At 38.2% G+C, this 20270-nt stretch overlaps 1 protein-coding gene across 2 annotated transcripts; it reads left to right on the top strand.

The window, feature by feature from the left end:
• The first annotated feature begins 1 nt into the window (after window position 1).
• On the top strand, window positions 2-20042 carry MRE11 (MRE11 homolog, double strand break repair nuclease). 2 transcript variants are annotated; one of them, XM_059838568.1, is made up of 19 exons: window positions 2-250; window positions 752-884; window positions 3303-3463; window positions 4050-4137; window positions 4987-5128; window positions 6547-6661; window positions 7692-7877; window positions 8343-8514; window positions 9233-9313; window positions 9865-9991; window positions 11746-11846; window positions 12988-13161; window positions 14263-14325; window positions 15307-15520; window positions 16473-16556; window positions 17507-17562; window positions 18027-18097; window positions 18475-18553; window positions 19671-20042. In XM_059838568.1, exons 1-19 carry the CDS (start codon window positions 231-233, stop codon window positions 19713-19715), a joined length of 2112 nt encoding a protein of 703 aa, XP_059694551.1. In that variant the 5' UTR covers window positions 2-230; the 3' UTR covers window positions 19716-20042. The 2 variants fall into 2 exon arrangements, with proteins under 2 accessions (XP_059694551.1, XP_059694552.1); XM_059838569.1 differs by lacking the exon at window positions 2-250 and having other exon boundaries at window positions 750-884; window positions 3322-3463.
• Window positions 20043-20270: the final 228 nt, after the last annotated feature.

Raw genomic sequence — 20270 nt, 5'->3', positions numbered from 1 at the left:
GCCGGGCCGGGCCGGGCCGGGGGCGGTGCTCGGCCCGAGCGGCGGCGGGAGCGGGAGATGGAGCGGCGGCAGTGATCGTGCAGTGAGATCGCGCCTCGCTGTGCCCCCTGCCCTGGCCCTGCGCCTGGTTTGGTCTCTTGCGCTTGGCGTAGCGCCTGTGAAGAGAGAAGCTGACTGCCCGAGCTGGCAGCGCTGTGCCAGAGCCTTCCCGTGAGGAACCTCGCACCAGGATGAGCACCATCAACTCACAGTAAGCTCCCGTTGTCTGCAGCTGCCTGCAGTCCTGACACATCAGGCAGCAAGTGTTTTGTGTGTCTGGGACGAGTTAAGAAGAGCTGGGATCATCAGCTGTTTCCCTCTGCTCCTTATGATCGCCGTGCTTGCCTTCATGGACGTGTAGATTACCAGTGCAAAAAGAGAATTAGACTTTCCGCAAGTATTTTTAAAAGCAAAAAACATCAAAAGGGTTCTTTAGTTTCTAATTAGACACTTCAGAGGGGTGCTTGCATCCGTTTACTGGAGCAGAATGACTGTGATAAACAAATCTTCCAACTGGCTGGTTTGGCGATGTGCTGTTTGCAGTACAAGTAGTGAAGTATTTTGAGACTCTTACAGGACTGATGCTTGGTAGAGTTTTATGGCAAATCTCCGTGTTTCATGACTTTGGACAGATAAGCTTACCTTAGTAAAGACTGTGTAGAAATTCCCTATGTGTATTGCTCTCTGACGCTAGTTTCCCTGTCTTACTCAGGCATGATGAAGATACCTTTAAAATACTCGTTGCTACTGATATTCATCTTGGCTATTTGGAGAAGGATCCAGTGCGTGGAAATGATACATTTGTAACTTTTAATGAAATTCTGGACCACGCCCAAAAAAATGAAGTAAGTACTACTTTTTGGAGAAGGAAGAACTGACGCCGTTGAAAATATGGTCCAATCTGCCAGAAGCTGTAAAGCTTGGTCCTGGTACTTAGTCTCTAGTAATACCAAAGCTTAGTCTCTAGTAATACCAAATCAAATGGCTGAACTATTTGTTGCATTCAGTTTCACTTCTGATTTAGTAAAAGGAATGCCTGATTCTTTGTGAGAACATTCTTCCTGAATCATGACTTTGATTGTATTAGCAGTGGTTTTGGGTTGCCTGCACCGCTTTCAGTGGTATCTTGAGAGGGTTTGTCACTGCGAGGGGGAAAAATAATTAAGGAGAGTAAGAGTAGTGATATGCAGTCTTCTGACAAACCAGTAGAGATTTGTTAGAAGCTTTTGAAGTGTCATGCAGTGCTGAGTTGCTGAAGTGAGCAGTTCTGGTGCTGAGCAGCTCCGGTGCCTGCACAGTCGGCAGCAGAATCCTGTAGTGGGGTGGGCAGAGGGATTTCCTGAACTGGGCCAGTGTCGGGGGAGCCGAGAGCCACCAGGAGCCCGCAGCGGCTGATGGGACCTGGGTGGAGTCAGGAGCAGTGGCAGCCAAGACCCACCCCACAAATGTAAAGGAAGCTCCTGGGGAATGACAGCAAGGTGGAGCACTTCCAAAGTGGCAAACAGACCTGCCGTGGCGTGACTTTTTGTGCAGGAACAGCACTTGAGCCCTACCACCAGGGAGCAGTGGTATCTATCTGGCAGAGAGCCATGGCTTTTCTCTGCATCCACCACAGCTGACACAGCTGCCCACACAGAAGTCCCTGTTCAGACACAGGTCTGGTTGAGGAGTATCAGAGAGTGTGTATGAGAGAGACTGCTGGAATCACACTCTGCTTTCCTTAGGGCAGGCCTGACAGGACACATGATCCAGGGCATTCCCTATCCTCTGTATGAACTCACTGAATTAAGGGACAGGGGGCAATGGCAACAAGTTCGTGCCCAGCACAGCAGGTGCATCTCCTCTTGTGACTGCCCCACATCCCCACGTGCCGTGGCATAACAGGTATGAGGCTCTACAAGTGGAACTGAACAAGGACCATGTTTCATCTGGCATGGAGGTGTTGCTGAGGTTGTTGCCTGTGCCCAATATCAAAACTCCTTCCATGAAGAAAAAAGGTGGGTTGTTATAGGAGACCCACTTCTGATGGGAACTGAAGGCCCAATATGCAGACTGCTCCACTTGTTATAGAAGCCTGCTGCATCCCCGGGGCCTGAGTTGGTTGACAGCAGCTGAACATGGTCCAGCATGTGCCAGGTGGCCCAGAAGGCCAATGGCATCCTGGCCTGGATCAGCCAGGGTGTGTCCAGCAGGAGCAGGGCAGTGACCATCCCCCTGTACTCAGCACTGCTGAGGCCACAGCTCCAATCCTGTGCTCAGTTCTGGGCCCCTCACTGCAAGAGAGACATTGAGGGGCTGGAGCGTGTCCAGGGAAGGGCAACGGAGCTGGGGAAGGGTCTGGAGCACAAGTCTGGTGAGGAACAGCTGAGGGAGCTGGGGGTGTTTAGCCTGGAGACAAGGAGGCTCAGAGGAGACCTTATTGAACTCTACAGCTGCCTGAAAGGAGGCTGTAGCCAGGTGGGAGTTGATCTCTTCTCCCAAGCAACAGGACTAGAGCAAGTGATCAGAAGAGATTTAGACTGGACATTAGGAAAGATTTCTTCCTTGAAAAGGTTGTCAAGCACTGGAACAGGCTGCTCAGGAGGGTGGTGGAGTTGCCATCCCTGGAGGTATTTAAAGAATGTATGGATGTGGCACTTGGGGACATGGTTTCATGTTGGACTCAGCAGTGCTGGGTTAACACCTGGGCTTGATGATCTTAGAGTTCCAACCTAAACGATTCTCTGATTCCATTTTTAAGGACTGGATGTCCATCACTCAGATTCTTTGTAATTTTGTTGTATTTTTTTCCTACCAAAAGCTAATTATATGCAGTATATGCAGAAGCTGCAGCTAGCACCTTTTCAAAATAATGTGGTGATACCTACCGGTTTCTTTGCACTAGGTAGTGCAGCAGTGAGAAAAGAATGTAGCTTTTCATGCCTGTCAAAAAATGTTCAGGAGCCAATTTGGAGACCCTTATTACAGCAGTAGACTAATCCTTTTTTGCCACTATCAGTTGTTTTCTCCTGTGGCTCTTCATAAATGGGTCTTTTTGGGTTTGATTTTGTTTTAATTAATAATTTAATTAGTTTTTTTTTAATAAGGAAGTTAAATATTGTTTCCTCTTACAACTAACTCCTTTTACCTAGAAGTATATTTCCTCATATTTGAAGAAGTATGTGGAACTCCCTAGAAGAAATAATTTAAACAATTTGCTTAGAAGTCTTTCAAGGTAATACAAAATGTTGTATTAAAATAATAAAGTTTTTTGTTACATACAGGTGGACTTTGTTTTATTAGGTGGGGACCTTTTTCATGACAACAAACCCTCCAGAAAAACAGTACACTCTTGTTTGGAGTCACTAAGAAAATACTGCATGGGTGATCGTCCTGTTCAGTTTGAAATTTTGAGTGATCAGGCAGTTAATTTTCATTACAGCAAGTAAGTATGTTACTATAATTTACCATGCAAGGCTTGGTTTGTGTATTGGGTGAGTGTGTTGTGATTTTTATTTTATATCCTCCATGACTGGAACCTGGAATTTTTAGGCCTCTCTGTGTGGGACAGTTCACAGGATAACTTCACCTGTCATCTAAGTCTGTAAAGAAATGTGTACAATATTTTGAGAAACTTCTAATTGTGCTGTGACTCTTGATATATTTCTGTAATATATAGTTTCCATTTTGCAAGTAATCCAATTCACATGAGTTGTTTTGGTAAAATCAGCAGAGTTCCTTGTGTGTAAACAAAGGTTGCACAGCCTAATGCACTACTGCGGCACAATTTTTTGTACAATTCTTTTCATGGCTTGTTCTAAAAAAAAGAGGTTTCTTTTGCTACCCTGTTCCCCAGAGAGAGTGCCATTCTAGACCTTGAGTGAGAATCTTCTTATGCTTAAGCTTATTCATAATCACTTCTTTCTGAGTTTTACCACATTTATTTGGGATTAACTTAATTTGAAGAGAATATTGAAAATTGTACACAAATTTGCAGATAACATTTAACTTCTTTTCCCCTTTTTGTTCAGGTTTCCTTGGGTGAATTATCAGGATGAAAATCTCAACATTTCTATTCCAGTTTTTAGTATTCATGGAAATCATGATGATCCCACAGGGGTAATTCTTATCATAATTGTACTGTTGCATTACAAAGATATAGAAATACAGTTCTGGGAGATTATGCTACTTTTAGTCAGTCGCTCCACTCTGTGTGTAAATATTTTGTGCATCTTTAGGAATTATCTTAATAAGTGACAAGTTGAGTGTGTCACTTTTAAAAGCAAATGGAAATAAGCTAAGAGATCCATATGAACTGTGTTTAATTTCTTAATTAAAGAAGTGGTAGTCTTTCAGAAAGTTTGTAAAACATTCCATCTGTAGAGACTGAAAACTTCTTTCTTAAAGAAGGAGAGTTTTGATATTTTGATTTGTACATACGTAATTGATATGTATCTTGCATTTTCAAGGAGGATAATCTAATACTAGTGAAGTGGTAGCTTAAAAACAAGCTACTCAAAGTAGTCAGGAAATAGGTTAGAAAGCATTAAAATGCATGCATTAAATTAATAATTTTGCATTTTATATCAAATAGCAGTGTATCACAGAGATAAGTGTTCTAGCAGCAGTTTCACTTTGAATTTACTATACGGTAGTTACCTTAACCAGATCATTTTTGTATTAGTTTGGATACTGGCTGGTTTGAATGGTTTTTTTGTGGTTTTGTTTTTCTGAATGATTTAATGTTTAATTCATATTGTTCAAATGAAGTATGACTTGTAAGGAAAAGGGATTTGCTTTTGTACTCTAGAGTATTAGCAAAACCCTTAATATATGTTATGGGGCTTTTCAACTGCAGAAGTTACTTAGGGGAAGATATTCTCTCTTACTTTTGAGACTTTCATTTAGGTACGAAACACCTTATGTACTATTCAAAGTTCTGTATTTGTTTCTTAATATTTGTTGTAGGCAGATGCACTGTGTGCATTGGATATTTTAAGCTGTGCAGGACTGCTGAATCACTTTGGACGTTCAACTTCTGTGGAGAAAATAGATATTAGTCCCATTTTATTGCGTAAAGGTAGAACAAAAATTGCTCTATATGGCTTGGGTAAGTATTTGTCTGCCAGACTGTGACTAGACTGTTCATGTATTGCTGAAATTTAATAGGTCTAAATAAAGTTGGAACAAAAGTGTAAGGCTGCAACAAATATGAAGGTGTATGTGATTCTAAATTAAAGCATATAAATTCTGTGACAGTGTCAGGTTTTTCCTCCTGCTTTGTGTCACTAGCTGACAGGGTTTTTTTTTTTGCTCATTTAGATAAATCTTCCTAAACTTGTTTTTTTTGTACTTTTATTGTACTTCAGTTAACCATAGTGCTGGTTTGTCAAGTCAGAGCAATCACACTCTTAAATTCTCTCTGTTGTGTATTAAGCTTATTTCATCCTACTTAGGCAAAACTTAATCACCCGATGTTTGTGTGCCATTTTGGTTATATTTAAAAACAAAAGCTGTCTGAGCAGAAATCTAATGTCTTATGTGTCTGTCTGAAGTGGTTCATAAGTAGCATTGGCCATGGGTAATCTCAGTTTCTTTAAAAAAACTTCAGAGTTTCATACTTTAAAGTGGTTCTGTGATATGTTTTCAACTTCAGGTTTGTTCCTTTGTATTTTCTCCACTGAATTCCTGTCTACCCTCAGTTCATACTTAGAATGGTTATTTTTTACTGCTCTCTGTCTAGAGAAGTTAACTATTAAGGTCTTATTTTTTCACCCTTTTTTTTTGTCCAGTCATGAGTGCTTAAACATTCAATTCCAAGCAACTTTTATAGCTCTAAATTAAGTCTTAGTTGGCCATGATTTTTTGTGTTTAATGAGATACTTTGAAAGTTTGCTAGATGTTTGAAAGGTTAGTAGTTAGTGGAACATTCTAATATGAAAATATAAGAGTTTTCAGTACCAAAGTTGTTACTGGGAAATGCAGCAACTTTCTAAAGTACCAGCATTGCTGCATGAAGATGTTAATGGTGTGTTTCTTTGTGTTTGTGCCAGAATTAATTTTTACCTTTTTGACTTTCTCTGATTCAGAGAGCATTTGTTATACAAAATATGGACACTCCACATGGAATTTATTGATGTATACCATGAGCCTAGCTAAGGATAGTTTGGGGTATTTTTTTTCCCTATTCAAAAGCATCAAGGAAATAATCAGTGACTTCCAGAGATGGGACATGCACAATTTTCTTGAGCAAGTTGTTTCAGTGCCTCATTACCCTTACAGTAAAGAACTTCATCATAATATCCAACCTAAATCTGTTCTCTTTCAGTTTAAAGCCATTCCCCTGTCCTATCATGCTTTCCCTTCTAAAAAGTCCCTCTCCAGCTTTCTTGTAAGTTCACTTTGGGTACTGGAAGGCTGCTATATTTTTGTTCCTCATGCTTTTTTAATAGAGTTGCTAGTAAAAATGCTATGAAATACATACTTGTTTACCACACAAATTTATTTTTGTTTGTTTGTCCACTTCAGGAGCAATTCCAGATGAGAGGTTGTATCGTATGTTCGTCAATAAGCAAGTAACCATGCTGAGACCAAAGGAAGATGAAGATAGTTGGTTTAACTTGTTTGTGATTCATCAGAATAGGTAACAGTACTAAATGAATTACAGCAACTTACTGTGTTACTACATTAAACTGTCTGGAAAAGGATAGGTGAGCAAACCAGCTGTGTTTTTTCATGTTTCTTGTGAATAGCTGGTTTCTTCAGATTTTTACAAGTGAAAACATTGTTTTACAGCTCTTTTTGGAGAGGAATTGTAAAGGAAAAGGTTTGAAATAAATGAGTTAAGGGAGTTGGGAGATCTCGTCCCAAACTTTTATAGTCAGAGGCAGAGGAGGGTTTGTAATGTTATATGCACATAATTAGGTCTTTTCTGCTTGTTAGAGCTGGGAGAACACCAAACTTCATATTGTATTTTCTATCCTTGTTTGCACCGTAGTTCCACAAGTACCCTGTGTTCCCTTGCACTGCTGTGCCTTACAGATAGGTAACGGGTTCTGTTTGCCTACAGGCTTCTACCAGCAGTGGTAGTAGGAACAGGCAGAGTTCTTTTCCAAATACTTTCTTCTGATTTTTCCTGAAGAAGAGGGCAGTCCTTATGCTCAAATTATGGTGAGGGAGGCGTAAACAAATGGAGCTCATATTACTCTGTGTACTGATTACTGTCCTGTAGGCTGAAGGAACTCTCTCCCCCATCTCCCTTGTCTTCCAAAAAGGGGCTGGGGATGGCATGTCCCATGTCTGTTGAATTCAGTTGGCTTTTCCCCAGCATTTAAAACCAAAAAAACCCAAAAACTGATTGCCATGAGATGCTATAAAAGCATTCATATAGAAAAAAACCAAAAGTCTTACAAGCCAAGTAAGAAGAAAAGGGAGATCCGAATAAAAGGAGGGGAGCAGAAAACAGTGAGCTATGTAAAAAAGTGAGCTATGTAAGTTGCCCTTTTGTTTAGCCAAACACTAAACAACTGTGTGAGGAATAAATGTGGAGAAGAGCTAACATGTATGTCTGATATTAATGCTTGAGTTTCTGTATCATTTTAAATCACACTGATATTTTTCTCCTCCTTCACTCTCCCCTTGCCCATCCATTATTCTTCTCTTCTCTTGAACAGGAGCAAACATGGAGCTACCAACTACATTCCAGAGCAGTTTTTAGATGACTTTATTAATCTTGTTGTGTGGGGTCATGAACATGAGTGCAAAATAGCTCCATGCCAAAATGAACAGCAACGTTTCTATGTTTCTCAGCCAGGAAGTTCAGTGGTGACTTCTCTGTCCCCTGGAGAAGCCGTGAAGAAGTGCGTGAACTTTTCTTTTTGTTCTTGTTTGTCCCTTGTCTTACATGTCTCAGGTGTTCTGTTGAGAACAGAAGAATACTTGAATACAGTATGAAAAGACTTGTATGACTGTGTGGATTAGCTTCAGAGTGTGACATAATAAGAAAAGTAGATGGAATGAGTATGTGGTATAACTTCTGCTTTGCTCACAATTTAATCTAACATTTAAAGCAAATGGAACTTAGCTAGAAGGAGTTTCATACTGATAAATTGGAATACAAGGAACTGAGTGCAGGTGCTTGTATATGGAATAAGCATGATCTAAGTATAATAAAATAGAAGTTTTGCAGGGCCAACCCTGAAGTACAGATCTTTCTGTAGCTTTTGAAATTTTATCTCTGAAAAGTAAACATGAATTTGAAAACAAATCTTTATACCATAGTTCTCTTAAGTTTATCTTCTAGTAAGTTACCTTTCTCCTCCTAGACACATTGGTTTGCTGCATGTTAAAGGGAAAAAAATGAAAATGGAGAAGATTGCTCTAGAGACAGTGCGAACTTTCCATATAGAGGACATTGTTCTAGCTGATCATCCAGATCTTTTTCATCCTGACAATCCTAATGTTACTCAGGCAATACAGGCATTCTGCATGGAAAAGGTAACTTGTGATGCTAACAGTTTATGGATAACAGTGTATGGACAGGGGATGGTACGTGTGACTGGTTTTGAGACTGGAATATGAGATATCTTGTGTCTTGCCCCATATTAAAACAAACTTAGACTGTGTTTCCATAGGAAGCTAATTCCTTGACATTCACTCTGCAGCCTTGGCTTCCAGATTCCTTGATTGGGATGACCTATTAAAGTAGGCTGGAACTGCTTTTTAGGTGTTCATATGATTTTTGTACAAAAGCTTGCACCTAAGAGTGGAGCAGTGTTGGATGTGCACTTTGGAACCAGCATAAATACATTGACCTAAACCCTGAGGGCTCAGCCATGCAGTCTGAAGTGGCAGAATTAACTAAGCAATTTTATTAATTGCTTAGTTTTTAGGTTTATATGACTCTTTCTGCTTTTCCCTGGAACTAGAAATTTAGCAAAACATAGTAGCTATAAAATATGAGAGATCAGTGATGTAGATACTGATGGACTACACTGTATCTGGAGGATAAGCCTTTCTTTGTCATGTTTTTCTCAGTCATTCTTGATGGCTTTTGGGCATTTTGGTACATATGCGTTCAGGAACAAGAACACATTCTATAATGATTTATTTTGCTTGCTCCCCTTGCAATTGGATGTATTTAAAGTTATACTTGAAGTATTCAGGCATCTGTAGGAGAGCAAAGTAGAACTGAATTTATAATTCTCCTTCACAGGTGGAATTGATGCTGGACACTGCAGAAAGAGACCGCTTGGGAAATCCCCGCCAGCCAGAGAAGCCTATCATAAGATTAAGAGTAAGAAATTGTTCAGCTTGGATTGCTTTGTTTTTAAAGGTCACTGTGAAAAGTTTCAAAGCAAAGTCATGCTTTTTGTGTAAACACATAATATATATGTATTTTTGCTGTGCACAGGCAAGTATAAATCACCTACCATACTTCTGTTTACCTGTGTAACCAGTACTCTAAGATAAAGGATGAGATTGGTCAGAAATGTACTTCACTGCTGTTCTGAGTAAGGGCATCAAAAGTGGCTATTTACTGTGAATTTTTTTTAAGTCATATTGTCCTCTGTGCTTTCCCAACCCAATTGGAAACTGTTGTGAAGGCTAGTAAATGAAACAAATGAAGAACAAGTTATAAAAATTAGCTGTTATTAGCTTTTCTGTTAATGTTATTGTTAGCTGTTATTATTAGCCATTAACATTCTGCACAGTAAGGTATTAAGTTTAGGTTGACTTATTTCTTACTATTAATTTTTTCCTTTGAAGCATAACAAATCGATTTTGAATTTGTGGCTTCTCTACTTCTTTTTGTTTCATATTTAAATTTGTCCTTTCCTCACTTAGGTTGATTATGCAGGTGGCTTTGAACCATTCAGTGTCCATCGTTTCAGCCAGAAGTACATGCATCGGGTGGCTAACCCAAAAGACATCATACACTTTTTCAGGCATCGTGAACAAAAAGAGAAAAAAGGTGATTATGAAAGAAGAAATCATTGGCTTGCTTTTGTTTGCATTCATCTCTCTGTATTTTGTTACCCAGCACTTCCAAAGTCTACCATCTAATCTCTTACAGGAGGAGTGAAGATGCATTGTCTTATTTAAGTGTATATATTGCACAATTATTTCTTTTCTATTTCTGGGTTTGTCCAAAATTCTGATATTCACCACAGTGTCTTCTGACAGTTATTCATAAACAGGTTCATTCTCCTTTGGCCTCAGACCTTACTGAATTATTTCTAGTAGTACATATAGCCCCATGCCAGACTGAGTTACTCTGTGCTTCTGTGGTAATTACCGTGAAAGGCATTAAGTGGCTCACTCCTGAGGCTTCTTAGAATAAGATGATTTGGTTTGAACACTCTGAAGGAAAATAAATGGGTATAGTGCTCTTTCCCTTTGTATTTTAATTTTATTTTGTAGTAGTTAATTTGTTCATACCTAAAATAGTAATAAAGGGTGTAGGCTTAAGAGCTGTTCATATATTTTTTAAAAAAGGTCCAAATGTAGGATAGCATTTTGTTTGCCCTAATTAATTGTGCATTTGAGGTGCTCTTGGCTTGTCTCTTCCAGGTTTGTTTCTATTCAAATATTTTTGCAAAACCAATAATAGCTGTTACTATTGCAGCATTTCTCATTGCTTCCTAGAATTTTTAATAAATGGTTAATAGATGTTGTTAAAATACTGGATTTGTAATAGTTGCTAATGGAGATTCAGCTTGTACAGGAACATAATGTGCTAAAAAACTCTTTCTGGTTTGCATTAGTACATTGCAAGTGCATTGTCCAGTTCTAGTGATAGTTTTTATGAATACTGTCAGTTCTGTAAAGTTCAAAACATCATTTCATGAATAGGAACTGCTTTTAGTGAGGCATTTTTATAATTATACTGTATTGGTCTTGGTTTATTTTTCTTTGGTTTCCTTTTTTATAGTTGTATAATCTCATTAACATTTGCAGAATACACAGTAGCTACCACATCTGCCACCATGTTTCACTCATTTACTTTTCCTCCTTAATTGGCATGTCAGCTTCAGGAATGGAATATGAGAGTACTGCCATGGCTTTTGCATTGCTTTATTAGACAGCCTCTTATGCAAGGGAAGTGGCTAAGGAGGCACTCAATGTTTTCATTACATGTGCACATTGTGGTTCAGTACAGGGGATGTTAAAACTTTAGGAATTCAGTCTATAGTCTAAAGCAGTCTATAGTCACTTAAAGTTATTTGTGTGGTATGTGCTAACTTAGCATGATTATCCCTGTCATCCTTCTGCCATTCCTACCTTCTGTCTGAGAAGAGCTATGAGCATTTTCTATTGAAAATCAGTCAGTGTGCTATGGAGGGGAATCTCTTTTCTAGTAAATGCGTTACTTATAAAAAACTTAAGTGCTTTGATGACTCCTATGATTTTCTTCCATTTGTGACCTTCTAGAGTTCAATTATAATAACCTTCAGAACACAGTGTTCAATATATAATCCAGACTTATGTTAGTTAGAACTCTTTGTATCTGCTAGACTTGGAGTTGTCTGCATAGTTATTATGTTTCTCTGTGTTTCCAATGAATAGACTCTAAAAAGAGCAAAAGGCTTTACATATAAAAGGGACCACAGTTCTTAGGAGGCTTGCATTAACCTTTTTTCTGACTACTGTCAGTGGGGGATGGTTCATTGGGATGGTATTAAAAACTGTAAATTTGGATGATGCCACTGTGCTTTTCTATTCTAGACATTGATCTTAATTTTGGAAAATTGGTTAGCAGACCTGCTGAGGGAACAACACTGAGGGTAGAAGACCTTGTAAAGCAGTATTTCCAGACAGCAGAAAAGGTATTTTTCTACCTTTTATAATTTTCCTTTTTAATGTCATATATTTTTATCACTTTTTTTTTCCTTCCTTAATGGAGGAAGTGTGCCCTGAAAAGACTCTGACATTCACCAAGAGGTGAATTTATTTCCCAAAGCACTGTCTGAGAATTACGACATGAAGTGTGTGTCTTGGATTAGCAAGTAACTGCTGTGTAGAGGTTGTGTAGGTGTGTGAACACACACTGGTTTCAGAGCATGGTAGCTCTTCGTGTGAACTTGCAGTGTGTGCCCTGTACTGTGTCATGTACTCATGTGCAGGAGGAAAATCTGAGGCAGCATGTGAGGGAAGAGCTACCTTCATTTACCATAGGACCAGTGTGAGACTGTACCATTTACTATTACCAGCTGACTTAGAGTCACTTGTTACTAGGCAGTATATTTGTGTCTTCAGATGTAATGCACCTCCACATTTTGTTTAAAGCAGAGCAGGGAGAAGGAAGAGAGACCTGTGATAATTTGCTTTCTTCCCACCCTTTTGTTAAATCAAATGAATTTCTCTTTCCCAGCACCAGTGCAGTAATGTCTATGAGATAAAAAAATAATCAGCGAGCCAGGTGCACAAAAGCTTGATGTAGTTGATCAAACATAACTTGCAGAATCTATTTCAGTTGTAGAAAGCCTTTAGAGCAAGAATTCTTGAGGTAAAGATCCTTCAAATTACATCATCCTGCCTAACTTTAGACACATGCTGGGTGTCAGTATTAGGACAGCATAAATTATGTTCTTTTGTTGTGCTTATTTTATTTAAGCATTTTATTTTATAATAGTTAGGAAGTTTATTCTTCTGGGCAGCATTATTTCCTGGAAGTTTTTATTTTAGATGTCACTAGCATTGTGATTTCTTTACTGTTCGTAAAGCCTTTGACTAGTTTGAAAAATATTCTGTAAAGTTAATGTGGCATGCTAGAAGCAAGAGAGTTGTAACTGGTTTATGACACATAATATTTGCTTATTGCAGTGCTTTTCTCTGATTTAAATAAGCAATGCACGTTACTGGTTTTGCTACCAACTTAATGTAATATTTATCTGAAACAGCTGTAATATTGCTTGCTTTCTCTAATGGCAGATTCTTCTTAACAAATTATTTCCCCCAATTCTAAAGAAAGTACAGCTTTCACTTCTAACTGAAAGAGGAATGGGAGAAGCAGTGCAAGAGTTTGTGGACAAAGAGGAAAAAGATGCCATAGAAGAGCTGGTGAAATTTCAACTAGAAAAAACACAGAGGTTTCTCAAGGAGCGTCGCACTGATGCAGTGGAAGAAAAAATAGATGAGGAGGTAATGTTCTGTTAATGTTGATTCCCCAAGAGAGGTCGACAGTAGAAAAATCAGTGCTCAAACACGGTTTAATAGATATGCCTGTGTGTGGAGCATGTGCTTGAGGCAAGTGTTGCCTCAGTTGTCAAGCAGAGGCAACACTTGCCTCTAGTCATTTTCCACAATTAATAAATGGATAATTAATTTATGATGAAGTTTCAAATACATGATTTCAAAACTTGTACTGAAAATGTGGTTTAGGTTGCGCACATGTTCATAGAAAAAATCTGTCTAATACATGTAGAACTACATATTTGCTACTATTGTGAGAAAGATGGTAGGTATAATCTCTTTGTAGCTTTTTCGTTTTGGCTTAGGGAAGAGTACAAGAACAGGACAAGCATAAAGGAAATTTATCCTTCAGGTGCTCTTCTTGCCTCTGCAAGAACTGCTTGCAGCTCAGGGTATCCCAGAGACAGGCCTGGTTTATGTGTATTGAGCAACCATTGAAAGACATTTTTGTCCACCACTTGAGCTTCCACATGAGCCCATGTATTCAGCTGTAATATTCAACACTGTAGAAATAATTGTTCTGTAGCTTTTCTGTGCACTGTTTAAAGAATAATTTGGTGGAGAAAGAAGACTGCATGTACATGTTTTCTTACTGATTGCTTTAATTCATGAGGGGTTGAAAGAGACAATAAGCAATCAGTGCTTGCAGACTTTCTGTGACACTTCAGGGTGTATTTTTTGTTGTTGTTTGGCTTTAGAACTAATGTCTTCTTTCTGTCATGCCTCGTATCTTTTTCCATATTTGTCAGTTACTCATATTTCAGTGTCCTTACTGTCAAAATTACTATACTCCTCTTAAACACAGTATCTCCTTCATCATGTGCCAGGCTTTCTTCCTTCCCAGAGATGTAGCTCCAGTTATTAACGGAATGTGAGATTCTTAAACCATAGGACAGCATGAACTAAACAAACTGTTCAGTTATTCTTGGAGTCTCCACTTCTCACATGAGCTTGACTTAATGATTTAGTGGATAAAGCTTCACACTCACTGTATTTTGATGATTGTATGACATGAATTGTTATTTTGACAGGAACTCTGTTTTTATTCAGGTGCGAAAATTCAGAGAGAGTAGAAAAAAGAATACCGAAGAAGAAGATAAGGAAGTCCGTGAGGTAATGACTCTGAGTTTGGAACATAGGCTGAAAAATGGAGTGGTGACTTCTGCATATAAATGCAGTCATTTAGCAGTGCTTCAGCAATACTTCGGTATTGTCCTTGACAAAATGTGCCTGTCTGCCTTTAAGGCTTAGTAAGTCTGTCTTAAATCTTTGTTAGAATAATATGTACCTAAGCTGCTGCTCAATTTGGCTTTTGAGGTCTCTTTTCTTGTACAAATTTCTGAATCTGTTCATTGTTTCTTGCTTTTAATGGAGGTTAGACCAGGCAGGTGACTTTCAAAGACCTTTCAGCTTAAACTCTTTGTGATCTTGTTACCAGTGGACATGTGGATGGAGTGTATTGGGTGGTATTACTGGAACAAATGGGGAATATTGATAAACCTTTAGGTACTGTGCCCTTATCAGCAATCTTAAATCTCCCACATATTCATACTTCAATTGCATATGTATTTCCAAAGAAAATTGCCAACCTCTGTTAGGATGGGTGCTTTGTCTTTGCAAGTTGTGTGAAATAGGAATGAAATTTAGAGATAAAGGACACCTGGGGTGAGATGCAGTTCTCCTAATCTGGGATATCATCACCTGAACTAGTTGTCTTAAGCACCCACTGTCATCAATAGAGTTCAAGTCAGTGGAGCCCATAGAGTGCTTTCTCTGAGCAGACACGTGGAGCTGACACAGGATGACCTGAGCTGTTCACCAAACTTCACCAACAATGTGTCACACTAACGAGCTCCACTCTGTTATCAGATCCTAGCTAACTACTTTATATGTACACATCTGATCAAGTAAGTATTTTCACAGATGTTCTCATCTTCTGTAACACTGGATTTGTGTCGTCTAAGCCTCACTGGTTTAGAATTACACATTTTTATTTGTAGCTATATTATATATTTATTGCACATAACTAGGATTTACCAATGGTGTATTTCATGATTTAAGATTCTTTTTCCTGTAATTATTTTTCCATTTCAGGCAATGATCAGAGCCAGAGCCCACAGATCTGAGGATGAAGTTCTGGCAGCCTCCAGTGATGAAGATTCCATGGATATAGAGAAGACAGGCACTAGCAATCCAAGTGATGGCCTTTCTTCAACACTGAGCCGAGGAAGGGGTCGGGCAAGAGGTAGGGCAAGAGGTGCAAGAGGACAAAATTCAACAGCAAGAGGGTCATCTCGAAGAGGAAGAGGTAAGAAAAATTTTGCAGTCTTTGTACTGCAGTTCCTGACATTTTTTCTTTAAAAGGTGACTCTCTTCTGATGCTTCCATCAACTGGAAATTTGCTGCTTAAGAACTCCTACTGGAAAAAAACCTCTTCTCAAATACTTGGGGTATCCTATTACATACAATTAACTGTCTTACAAGGCTTAAGTTTGGGACTATTTTGCTGTGATTAAAAGAAAAATATCGTGCTTCCCAGCTGTGGAAACGTAGTATACTCCTAAAAGATGCATTATTGGGAAGGTCTGTACAATGAAGTGCATGGATAGACCTTTGTTACTGCTAAAGATTAATGCATTTGATCAGTGTAAAGAGGAGGTACATCTCTTTACTAATCATCTATCCTAATGTAATTTACAAGACACTTTAATGTTTCTAGTGACTGAAAATATGGGGAGTGTTTCTTAAGCAAAAAGAGTTAAATAGCTCCTGGACTGAGTGTGATTGTACACTTTGCAGTGGTAGTGGTACTTCCTTTACAGTTGTACTTTAACTCTGTGTGTGTGAGTATATATATGTGTGTGTGTGTGTGTGTGTGTGGGTAAATAAAAAAGTAACTCCTTTGAGTTGTCTCAGTAGTATGCCCAAATGTCTGAATGGGTAGAGTTGAAAAGAAGGCTGTCATCTTGGGTCTGATTTGGTCAGTGCTTTAAAACTAGTTCTGTGAGCCTGTGTTCCAACACTGTTGCGATCCCATCGGAGTAGAGCCCCATGTGTTAAGGGGTTGTGTCTGGGGACCTTTGAACAGTTGACCTCAGAACAGTTTTTCTGCAAGTAGGGAGGGCTTTAATTCAAGGAAAAAGTGAGGAATAAAGATGATTGTAGATTTTTTTTAAGTGACTTCCCACTGAGTAATAATAGACTAAAGAGGAAAAAAATAACTGCTGAACAGATCTGCATTTTGTTTGTTATCTCTACAGGAACCACTAGCCAAGAGTCAGCTTCTGGCAGCAGATCCTACAAGCCTGTATCTGTTCCTGGCAAAAATATGTCTATCCTGGATGGTAAGCCTGTGATCTGTCTGTTACTCTAATCTGCTCTCTCAAATTGTAGTGAAGGTGTTTGTTCAATGATGAAGTGCTTTAATTGCCATTTATTCTATTAGTCCATTTCAACTGTGAGAGATTCTTTCAGTACTAATGAAATAGAGAAAAAAATAGTGATACTCTTCTGTCATGGGGTAAGATGGAATGTGTTAAGAACTTCTGGCTAGAACTGCAAATAGGAAACATGTTACATAATGCAGTTTCTTAAGGAATAAGCATAGAAAGAATGTGTCTTAGTATTTTAGGCAGAATATTCCTCAGGGGATAAAAAGTTATATTTGACTGATGTTTACAAGTTAGTAAGCTTTAATGCAGATCCATGTAGCCTTACATTGTAGTGAGTTTTGGAAATGTCAGTTTTTACTAGAGAAGAAAATCTTATCTTTAAGCCCCCTACATATGTGATAGTAGCTGTTCCTTGCTGTAGGGGAAAGGCACTGAGGAAACAGCATAGGTCATCAGAGAATTTAAAAAAAAATACTGCTCACTACACATGAACCCCCCACAAAATACCCCAAGGTAGACTGAATTTTAAATTAATAGCAAATCACCTTAATTTTAAATTGGTCAGCAAATGAAATATTGCAGAGAAATGAATTTTAGCAGATGTGTTCATCATTAGCCTGTTAGATATACAGGAATTTCAGTTACAGTAGTATTTTTTGCATCCTCTTAACCAGCGTTACTGATGGTTTTTCAGCCAGACTGGGAAGCACCTGCAGCGGCACAGAGGGTTATATCCCTGGATTGACAGACTTAATTTATGTTTTGAGTTGGTTTGTTTGTTTTACAGGGGATTTTGCAGTGGAAATGATTGCTAGGCAGATTTTAAATAAGAAGAAGTGTATAATGTTGTTTGCATTTAATTGTGTGAGCATTTTAAAAGTATTACATATGTTTTATTCCAGTCTTTAGGCCTTCCAAAACAGACCACTCTTCAAATTCGTTCCAGGCTTACTCTGAGGTAAGCACCTTGTTGTATGAGTGAAGGTTGTGCTGTCTTTTACTGTTGATTTGAAAAATAAATACACAGGCAAAGCATTAGCCTAAATCAGCAGATGTTCCCAAACTATCAGTTCCAGCATTAAGTTTCTGCATGTTAATCTGTAGACCTTTTGTATCCTTTTTTGTTATGGTGCTTGTCTGAGAAAAGCCATGTTTTATTTGTGGCCATAGCTTAAGATATAAGGTCTATACATGAGTGTTTTGGTGGGTTCTGCAAGGTCAAAAATGTGAAGAATAAACTTGTGCTGTATTTGCAAATTTGTGCAGTTCTAGCCTGGAGCCCTCTCAAGTGTATATTATTCTAAATAAATAGGTGTATAGTTGGAAAAAAACCAGAGGTTCTGTGATATAGTGCTGACACGTTATGCAGTCTCTCTGTAAGGAGAAATTCTGTGGTAAAACTTTATACTTTTTTTTTTTCAGGATATTATAGATATTGATTCTGATCCGGAAGATACTTCTTTTGTTCCTTCCTCTTCCAAAGTAAATCAAAGGTCAGTATGTTTGCTTCATGAATGCAGTGTGTGCCTTATTTTTAGCAGACAATTGGCAGAGTCCAAGGGTCTGATTGACTACCAGATTTTTAGGAAAGTCACAACACTGCTCAGAGAATTTATATAAATTTTTACTTGCTAGTATGAGTTATCTTTCTGTAACCGAAAAAATTAGATTACTGATTGAGGTAAACTTGATCAGAGCTTTAGTATGAAGATGTTATTTTAAGAGCTTGTATTGTTCTACTTATTGTTATGTCTGTTTATTTTTGGTTTGTGTATTGGTGGTCCAACTCTTAAGTTAAAGGGGAAGTTATTGGAATGTCTGGTGACTGGGAACATGCTGATGCCATTTTTTTCTCTTTGAATGTTTCAAGGTTGCCAGCTACGTCTTCACTTAGTAAAAGAAGTTCACAAAGCCAACCATCTAGAGGAGTTGATTTTGAGTCAGATGAGGTATGGTATATAGTACCATTTTTTAGTTTTATTTCATGTAAGTTTCTATAGCTCACTGTTTTACAGCGATTTGAGTAAAGTATTTCAGAACGAAATTGAATTTATTCTTTTTTTCGCTAACAGGGCTAGATTATTGCAACCAACTTTGATTAGACTACCTGCATAATTATCAAAAATAAGGCTAGAAGGAACCTCAGAAAAATACCCAATCTTTTTTCACTTCAATTTTTAATCAGTGAATTGTCATTACTGAAATGTGGACCTGGAATTGCCTGGGAGAGAAAGTAATTATAATCTCTTCTAGTGCTTAGCTATATCCTTTCATTTAGTTATATATTTTAGTCTTGTAAAAAGGAAGATTTTTTTTTTTCCATTTAGAAATGGCTGTTTTCAGGGCATATTATTATTGCACATTATCTAAGCACACTTCTTAAAAAATTTAAAACACTGTCTTCAAGTCTGTTGAAGTAGTGTTCTATCTGTTCTTGCAGTGTATCTTTGAACTGCTAGGAAATGGTTTCTTCCACTATTAAACAAGGAGAACTTTTTACACAGTTTTGCACTGAATAGAAGACACTCTATTCTGTCAAGCACTGTGCAGTTTGTTTTTACAGTCTGTCATGCATGGTCAGAATCCATTCCTTAACTTTGTCAGGTGATGGCCACTTCAGAGAAAATACTACGTTCTTGTCTCTTCTCCCCACTGTGCTGTCTCTTCTTGTACCTGGAATAAAAACCTACATGTTTGCTTGAATATGCAAAAATAAACTGTTTTTAATTCATACAAATATTGTAATTTATGATGTGTAGTGTGTATATAGACATAATTAAACTGAGGTATGTGCTGCCCATTTACAACTGAAATATAGATTGTTCCTTATTTCAAAGCAGCTGTTCTGGTCATAGTGGCATAAACTTCTATTCTCTGCACACATGTCACACAGGCTTTTAAATTAATAAATGACCTCTTTCATATCAAAACCAATTAAAACAGGTCTGTCAGAAAACATGGAATTGTATGGCCAGGCTTTCTAGTTTAATCTAAAGGTGACTTTGCTTTTTTATGACTTGTAACACTTGCTAATTTTAGTAATGTGTGTCTCTTTGCAAACTGCAGGATGATCCATTCATGACCCCTGCAACATCAAGAAGAACTAAGTGATTTCTGACTCACTGTGCAAGAGAGACTGTGGAAGTTTGTGAAGAAAATGAAAAGCAGTTTGCAAAACTTTGTCTATGTGATATTTCCCTGTAAATGATGGTTTGCCTTCCATTTTCACTTCTGTGAAATGGTTTGTTTTGGGTTTGTTGGCTTTTTTCAGCAGCACCAAATTTGGTGTAATGTCTGCTACGTTGCTTGATGCACTAGGCTAGAAGGGCTCATATTCTAAAGTACTGCCTGAAAGTGCAAGTTCTTTCTAAAGCTCTGAAACCCTTGTTTTCTTTTTGAGGTGATAATAAAAATGACAGTTATATCTTTTCTATAAAACTCTCTCTCTAGTTTGAATTTTGCAGAGAAGTAAATTTATAGTAGTCTGCAGGTATGAATATGGACACAGTCTAAGTACAGTGGAACTTGTACTTACTTGCAATCTGTGTGGATACAGTTGAACACTCTGAATTCAGAGTCATAGTTGGACACAAGAATGCAGTTTTCAGTATTGAAGCTATAAAATGTCCTAATGATTTCAACTCTACCAAGGGAACTTAAACCCAG

The sequence above is a fragment of the Haemorhous mexicanus genome, chromosome 2, assembly GCF_027477595.1.
Source record: "Haemorhous mexicanus isolate bHaeMex1 chromosome 2, bHaeMex1.pri, whole genome shotgun sequence".
Lineage (NCBI taxonomy): Eukaryota > Metazoa > Chordata > Aves > Passeriformes > Fringillidae > Haemorhous > Haemorhous mexicanus.
This window is presented reverse-complemented; position numbering and strand designations above follow the sequence as displayed.